Below are 8,477 nucleotides of genomic sequence, written 5' to 3'. Positions count from 1 at the left end.
CTGGAATGCGGCGCGTTCGTCTCCCCGGACCCATAAGGCTAGACTTTGAGCCATTGCAGCATCGGGGATCGTTTGCCGTCACCCCGGCACCATCTCGTTACAAGGATTCGGCCGTAGGGCTCGAAACCGGCGTCCATGCCGCATCCGATGCGGACGCGCGTGCGACGCGCGGCGGACCGCCGACGTCGATTCCGGCTCCTTGACGTCCCAGAGGCTGCCCTTCGGGCCAGAGACCGTCGGCGTCATCATGGTCCCAGCGATGGACTTGATCCTCTCTCGGAGCGTCCCCGGTGCGGCCGACACCGGGGGCGTCGTCATGGGCTGCCGAGATCGTGGTCCGAATCGACGCCGATGGCACGGGAAGACGGTTTTTCATCATCGTGGGGGGCGCCAAGGGGTGCCCGCACACGCGGACCCACGGCGGGCACCACGACGCCGCCGCCACGGCGCCCCACGGTCCTCGCCATTCGGGCTGCTTCGGGGTCCACAAGCTTAGCACTGGGACCGAGTGCTAAGCTTCGATTGATCGGCAAAGCTCAAGTCGAGCTTAGCCGCCCGGCAAGTGAAACACGGTCTGAGCTAACTTTTGCGTCCTGAGCTCCGTAGTATTGTATGTGCCTTACGTCCAACGCCCCGCATGTGTCTTATCGAGTCACCCACCCCCTTAAGCTACCTCCTAGGGGTGGGCGCGCGCCCGGGCTGCCCTACTAGCATCGTCTGGAGAATTCGTCAAGTTTATCGCCTAGAAATGTTGTTATCGATGCTCTCACGAGTAGACTCGGGCACGGTACCGCGCAGACAAACTGTCAGCGAGGTTATTATAATGTACGAAGACGGGAAGGGGGGGGGTATCAAGGGAGCATGTAATCCTAGTTAGGGTACTGGTTGCTCATTGTCTGTTGTCTCCCGGGGAACGAGCCGTGGACTCGGAGATGATCGTCATTAGAGCCTGAGGCGTCACTGTAGCGGGAATTGCCCCTTCAAGGTATAATTCTCTTACTAACTTGAGGTTCACAGTGCAGTGGATATATACCAGCCCAGTCGCTTACTTGTATCTTTTGTGCCGCGAGTCCCAGTCACAGTGCAAGTCAGGTGAAACTGTAGCGGGTATTGTCCCTTCAAGGTATACTTCTCTTACTAGCTTGAGGTTCACAGTGCAGTGGATATATGCCAGCTTAGTTGCTCACTGGTATCTTTTGTATGAGGATACGCGGATACGGTACAGTACGCTACTTTACTACTATCCTACTACTATCATGCTAGTATTGTATCTACCCGTGGTATCTTCTTCTTTCTTTCTCTTCTTTCAGATGCAACAAGAACCAAAGGAATCGGTGGCCATGGGGCCGAGAACGAGACCTCCAAAGTTGTGGTTTACATGGCCATTTTAACGATTTTTAACCTTCCTCAGCTCATATCTCGCTTCGGAAAACCTCATATCTGAACATCGCCGCCGCGCGTTTCTGAGCACGGTGGTCGAATCCGAGGTGGGCCAGGAATACAGCATCATCAACGAACAGGAAAGCATCGCTCTCGCGGATTCGTGTCTCTCGCTATACTTTCTGATTAACTAGTCTCAACTGCCATCCAGTTTTGTCGATTACCCCCCGCTTTGTCTTTCAATGGTCACGACACTGCCACTTGGGTCCATGCAGTTGATATAGTTGGAGTCGCAAGGAGACGATACAAACAAATAGCGCTAGCACGTCGACGTGGCACTAGTGCGAGCTTATGATCGGCGCTCGAATACAACTCGGGGATCGGAGTGAACGATGCATACGGCGCGTATCGACCAGGAAATTTGGCTGTCGAACCTCAAAATATTGTTGCCCAGCAGTATTAAGCGACACGATCAGCTGTAGAACTTTGTTGTGAGTTGTCTGACAGCAACCACACCGCCAATACGATGGAGCGTACCGAGCTCGCTGGCAATTTCTGCGACATATGGTAATTTCATTCTCGGATAGCTTCGTCTAGAGCGCGCTGCTTGGGGTATGTCACATTCAGAAGTCTCCGCCGTAGACCCGCAGCAGCTCATCCTCCTGGAAATGAGCTACGTCGCGTTTGCGGATAACGCATCAGGTGCCTGCAGGGCCCGTCTCATCAATACCGACGTCGGAGTCTACCTCGGTGTTTCAGGCTCAACCGTATCAACATCCGGGAACGTTGGTGCTCAAACATAGGCTAACACAGTGAGTGTCTACTCTGGCACGTCAACTTCCATGGCCGTCGCCTCGGGTCGCATCTCGTACACGCTCGGGCTTACTGGTCCGTGCTTCCCTGTGGATACGGCATGTTCGGCATCTCTCGTCGCGCTCCACGTCGCTAGTAGCGCTCTGTAGCTGGCGGAGTGCTCAAGTGCTTGTGTGTGTGGAGAAGGACTGCTGGAAGTGACGGCGTTCGCAGCATTCAGCGCGGCGGGCATGCTCTCCGCTTTCGGACGCTGCCACACGTTCGATCGCCGCGGTGACGGGTACTGCCGCGGCGAAGGTTGCGGAGCTTTTTTACTGGACTCTGAAGTCTCTACCAAGGTTGCTGTCCTTGGCACGGCGGTGCAGCAAGACGGCCCGAGCGCGAGCTTGACCGCGCCCAACGGGTCATCGCAGAGGTGATTGGTCTCGACGGTGCGAGACGGCGACGCCGCTAACCGGGCTTTAGAAGCGCACGGCACGGGAACGGCGCTCGGAGATCCGATCGAAGTAGTCTCTTCTGCAAGCGCCAAATGAGTGGGTGAATTTTTCGTCTTAGGTCGGGGCGTTTATTGGTGCCTTGTGTACAAACTCGCAGTCGGTACAGTGCGCATCTCTGAAGTCGAACATGGGTCACTTGGAGCCATCGGCGGCTGCCGCTGGGTTGGCCTCTCTCGTGCTCGTACCCCTTCGTACATGCTTGATCGCTATGAATGCGCAGCTCCGGCTGTCTGACGCCCCTTGGAAGCGAACCGCCCCAACCTTAAAGGTCGTAGGCTGAACACGCACCTGTCTTCGATCGTGTCGACATCGTTCGAGATGCCCACCGAGGTGTTGGCTGAAGGCCTCGGTCGATAATCACCGGTGGGTCGTCTGAGCTCGTTCGGGTTTAGCGGGACCATCGCGCACGGGGCTTTCGTGGCTGTGGTGTGACAAGGCTTAGCCCTAGGGCCGGCCACAGCCGAATTGTTATCCCTCTATCGCGCTAAGTGACCAATTCATTGGCGTTCTGGAAAATCATTGGACACTTTGCATCTTGATTCAGGTTCATGACCAATTTTCAGTGCGACAAACATCGAAGAGAGCGTTTACGCGGTCGTCGAAGACGCCCTTGGCGTTCGTCCTTCTCGAAACACCCGGCTCGCCGATGCTGGCCTTGACTCCCTTGGAGCTTCGGAGCTGCTTTCAAAGCCGAACTCTCAATTGAGCACGGACCTACCCCCGGCTCTCCTCTTTGAGTACGAGACAATGGGTGACATTTGTGACTTCGTTTCGTTGCAAGACACAAAGGTCGATGACGGATAGCCTGCGGAGGTGCTCTAGTGCCAATAGCTCTCACCAGCTTAGGAACAGGATCGCGTGTTGTACGTATGTGCACCTTTTGGCTTTGGCTCTCGATACTTTTGATGATGGGTTGATATTTTCCCGAGTCATGAAGTCCATTTTCTTGGTTGTGCCGACTCGAGATGGCAACATGTAGTCTCCACACTCGCCTGTTATATTGTAGACACGAGCAAAGCCCGACCGTTTCAAGTATATGGTCATTCGATGGGAAGTATTGTTGCCTTCGAGACATGTGTTTACTTGTGATCGCAGCAGATGTGCGAGCCAACTCGGCTGATTGTTTCTGCATGCCCACCGCCAATGGTGTTTGCAAAAAGCGTACACCTCAACCCGTTTGCGGCATACGAGTACTCGAGTACGTTTGCCGAGGTTATCGACGAATTCGAGTTGCAGCAGTTCTTACCTCCGTGAGAGATGGGCCTTTCACTCTTAGTAGATGAACACATCGAAGAGTAAATAGTGTTGGTACGTTCCTACGTCCCCTCTAGAGAAATTGCCACCCTGAACTGCCCCATCACGGCCATATTTCCGAATAACGACGTCATTTCCCGAGACAACTACCCCCTTTCCGCATGGGTTCATCACACGAGCAGCGCATTCAGTCTCAGCACCATCGATGGGACTCACATGTACTTTGTCAATCCACCGAGCGCTTTCTTGCGCTTACTTTCCAAGCCAGTCTGCAGTGAGTGGATGGGAGATGGTACGTACGAGCTCGTCTCTCTCCACGCTGGTACGCCGGACATGAACACTCAGCCATTTGGCCGATAGCCTCGGGGAATCATCATGTATAGAAATGGCTAGATGCTTGCACACCTCTGGGACGGATCTATCGACCCCAGCGGACCGCCCATCGTCTATGCTCAGGAATTCTACCACGGAACCTTTGAGGTTCTCAATGGCAAGGTCAAACACTGCATAGATCTCCATTACAACCCGAACAAAGTAAATGATCAGTGGTGTCGATATTTTGATTTTTAACATACCGACATGTTGCTCCGGCCTGATGCAAAAACTCTCCACGGATGACGGGAGGGTGACATCACCCTTCGCTGGAGACGACTGCAGACTCCTGATGCGACTTCTTTGTGCGGTGTCTGGCGCTTGGTGGCTTCAACCTCGATAACATTCACCGGGGGTTCTCTATTCATCGGTAATGGAAAACTGTGCCTGCAGCTTGAGGACAAATCACGACCTTTGTTACCAGACGATAATTTGGGCCTTGTTGATCACGAAGCGTGTGTCAAAAACTGGCAATCCACACTTGCTGTTACATGTTCGTTCGACCTCGACGGCGACAGCATTGTTGGGTTGCAAGTATTCCGTAGCCGCCCTCAGTTCGGCGTAGAAGTGAAGCCAACCAGACCTCCGGTCTACAGGGACTGGTCGGCAGGGTTAGGCAACTCGCCCCGACACCGCTGCGCAGATTTCCGATGGAAATTCCAGGTCGTCGGCGACCAACTAAGCGTATCTGTTGATGGTGCTAGCCTCGACTTCCGCAGAGTCGGAAACTCTGATGCTGCAGAGGGACTGGAGCGTGATCGGTGGAATCACACCTAATATTGCTGGGGTGTAGAGGAGCCACATGTGGATCCACTCGTCGAAACACCTGGCGTCGCAGATTGCCGCTTTGTAGAAGATTCTGTTGACTCATAAGAGATGCCACGAGTGCAGGATATGTTTGGGGCTTGGAGTCTTGTACAGTCGGACAACTGGGACAGCCATCTCCGGGCGTTGGGCTTCGGGACCCTCGCACGCATCAAGGTTGCCAACATGTCGATGTCTTATATTGTCTCTGCTGACGATGATAAAATCAACATTTCCGTGTTATCGCGCCTGCAAAATACCGACGTGTCTTATACCCTCAATGGCCCGTCGGTCGAAATGAAAAATGGTGACTTTGTCTCTCGTGACTCCTTGTCGTGGAACAATGATACCAGCGAGCTCGTTCTCATCAAGCGAAGCAGTAGCCATATCATCCACGTAGAACATCGGCTCGACACTACAAGACACACGCTCACAATTAGATCCAGAGTGGAGGGGCATGGAGACGCCACTCTGGTTCAGACATACAAGCGCAGCTGATTATTCGGGGGGCTGGATCATCTTGGGGCGTAGGACCCGGGCACCCCATTCGCCCCCCCCCCCAGTAGTTCAAAACTCAAAAATGTTACTCTGTCTAATTTCCCCGTTCACCCGCAGTTTAGCAGGTCCGAGTAAGCGTACTAAGCGTCCCTTAGCGATCGGTCGTCGCGGATCCTCGCGTTTTTTTCATGCTAGTACTGTACCTACCCTAGTTAGGCTCTCCTTCCCGTTCCCCTCCTTTATAATCAGTTACTATATGATGACTGCGCTAAAATTTTACCGTAAGGTAGCACACTGAGCTTCCCCTCTCTCACCCACTAGAGAGTTTTCCTTAGTTAGAGAAATATGAGAGTGTCCCTAGTTAGGCCCCTCCTCTCTCCCCTCGTACTACTTTAATTCTCCACGGTTTATGCTAAGGGGAGTTGCGGGGCTGAACCTGATGACCGAGGGCGGCGAGGACTACCTCGGGCTCCAGTTCCAGGTCGAGCCCGGGCGCGTTCGCGTCCACCAAGCGGAGTACGCCTCAAAGACCTGCGCCAAGTTCGGCTTCGCCCGCTCGGACGTCCTCCGTGAAGACGCCCCTGTCGACGGACTGGAACGCAGGAAACACCGAGCAGCCCTCGGGCGGCCGGCCGGGCCGCATCACCCGGGAGAACATGGACAGCGCCCTCGGCGCCATCGGCTACCTGGCCACGCGGACCATGCCCTGGCTGAGCTTCGCGTTCGGAGTCCTCAGCAACACGCGACCATACTTGAGTCTGGTGTATAGCACCAGACCCTGACAATAGTCAGACCGATGTCAATCAGCCCTTTCTATTGAATTAAGGAAGAGGAAGGAGCCTAGGGGCCTAGAGGCAAGCCTAGTAGTAGTCCCAGTAGAGGGGCCCTGTGATTGTATTATCTAAATATTTAATATTTATATTAGGGATCCCTAATTCGAACTGATGAGCCTTGCTTCGGCCGCGATGAAGCGTCAGCGAAGGCAGAACACGCAGCTCGTCAACTACGTCGACGCCAAGGAGCTCGACGCGGAGCTGTCGCCGCCCGCGCGCGCGCCGGGCGGCGCGCCGCGCAAGGGCAAAACTTGCCCGTCCTGCGGCACCCAGGTCGGCAACGCTTCCGCCCGCTGCAAGCACTGCGGCCACGCCTTCGCCATCGGCGGCGGCGGCGGCGGCGCGCGGCCGCCGGCGCTGCACACGTTCGGCGAGGAGCGCGAGGACGACGGCGGCCGCGCCGTCGACCGCGTCGTCGCGCGGCGTCGCGCGCGGCCGGGCGCCGGCGGCGTCTTCGGATGCTGGGGCGCCGCCCCGGCGCGCGCGGCCGACGCGGTCTTCGCCTACGACTACCTCTGCCGCCACCGCGGGTCCTCACGGACGGCGTGGTACAGCGCGGAGCGCCTCGGCGTCGCTTCCCGCCGGAGCAAGCGGGCCCTCGAGCGCTACGTCGCCGCGCGGGACGAGCGCGGCGGCGCGTCGGCGTCGAGCGACGACGACGACGGCGGCGGCGGCGTCGAGCGCGTCGTCGACTGCCGCGTCGGCGGGAGCGACGGCGGCGGGAGCGACGGCGGCGGGAGCGACGGCGGCAGGAGCGACGGCGGCGGGAGCGACGGCGGCGGGATCGACGGCGGCGGGCGCGACGGCGGCGGGCGCGAGGCGGCGGGCGCGACGGCGGCCAGCGCGGGCGCGGAGCCGGCGGAGCCGGCGGAGCCGGAGCCGGACGTCGCGCCGCCGGCCGCGGGCGGCGGCGCCGCGGCGGCGGTCGCGGCGCGGCGCGGCGACGCGGAGCGCGACGGGCGGCGCGCGGCGCGCGACGCGCGGCGGCCGCGTCGGCCGCGGCGCGCGTCGCGGCGAGGGCGGGCCTCGGCGCCGGCCCGCGGGCGGCGCGCGGCGCGGGGCGGCCCCCGCTCCGCGGCTACCAGGCCGCCGGCGCCGCGTGGCTCGCGGCGAACGCGGCGGCGGGCCGCGGCTCCATCCTCGCGGACGAGATGGGCCTCGGCAAGACGGCGCAGGTCGCGACGTTCCTCGACGGCGCGCTCCGGCGCGGCGGCGGCGGGCCGTGCCTCGTCGTCGCGCCGCTGTCGACGATCGGCCACTGGGAGCGCGAGCTCGAGGCGTGGACGGCGCTCCCGTGGGCGTCGTACCACGACGCGGGCCGCGACGCGCGGGACTTGCGGCGGGCCCACGAGTGGGCCGCCGCGCCGCCCGGGCGGGCCGGCGCCGCGCGGGGCGCCGCGCCGCCGTTCCGCGTCCTCGTGACGACGTACGACGTGCTGCTCCGCGACGGCGACGTGCTCGGGGCCGTGGCCTGGGGCGGCGTCGTCGTCGACGAGGCGCACCGGCTCCGCAACGCGCGGAGCCGGCTCCTCGACGCGCTCCGGCGCTGCGTCCGCCGGGGCCGGGGCGCGCCGGGTCCAGTCTTCTTCGCCGCGCCGGGTCCGTTCTTCGCCGTCCTGCTCACGGGCACGCCGCTCCAGAACGACACGGACGAGCTCTGGACGCTGCTCAACTTCCTCGAGCCGGCCTCCCCGGCCTTTGGCGACGGCACGCGCGACGCGTTCCGCGCGCGCTTCGGCGCCGTCGACGGCGCCAGCGCCAGCGTCCTGGGGCCGTGACGATTTTCGAGAGATTTCGGCTGGGAAAACGATGAAAAATCGTTACCGACATGCTTGGTAGGCCGGCGCCGCCGAGCTCCGCGCGCTCCTGGCGCCCCACCTCCTGCGCCGCGTCAAGGAGGACGTCGCGGCGGACCTGCCGCGCAAGGTCGAGGTCGTCGTCGACGTCGAGCTCACGCTGGACCAGAAGCGCCACTACCGCGCGCGCGCCCGAGCGAGCTCCGAAAGTCGCGGCCCGCCCCGAGCGA

General features: G+C 59.9%; 2 protein-coding genes across 2 annotated transcripts; both read left to right on the top strand.

Moving 5' to 3' along the window:
- Positions 1-1,994: 1,994 nt before the first annotated feature.
- On the top strand, positions 1,995-2,612 carry AURANDRAFT_59676 (hypothetical protein; the record flags this gene model as incomplete). Its single annotated transcript, XM_009043927.1, has 3 exons — positions 1,995-2,147; positions 2,184-2,321; positions 2,343-2,612. 3 exons carry the CDS (start codon positions 1,995-1,997, stop codon positions 2,610-2,612), a joined length of 561 nt encoding a protein of 186 aa, XP_009042175.1.
- A 4,966-nt stretch (positions 2,613-7,578) lies between these two features.
- On the top strand, positions 7,579-7,761 carry AURANDRAFT_17992 (hypothetical protein; the record flags this gene model as incomplete). Its single annotated transcript, XM_009043928.1, has 1 exon — positions 7,579-7,761. A coding segment is annotated over one exon (183 nt), but the record flags the coding sequence as incomplete, so codon positions are not given.
- Between the last annotated feature and the right edge of the window lie 716 nt (positions 7,762-8,477).

Source organism: Aureococcus anophagefferens, assembly GCF_000186865.1.
Source record: "Aureococcus anophagefferens unplaced genomic scaffold AURANscaffold_84, whole genome shotgun sequence".
Lineage (NCBI taxonomy): Eukaryota > Pelagophyceae > Pelagomonadales > Pelagomonadaceae > Aureococcus > Aureococcus anophagefferens.
This window is presented reverse-complemented; position numbering and strand designations above follow the sequence as displayed.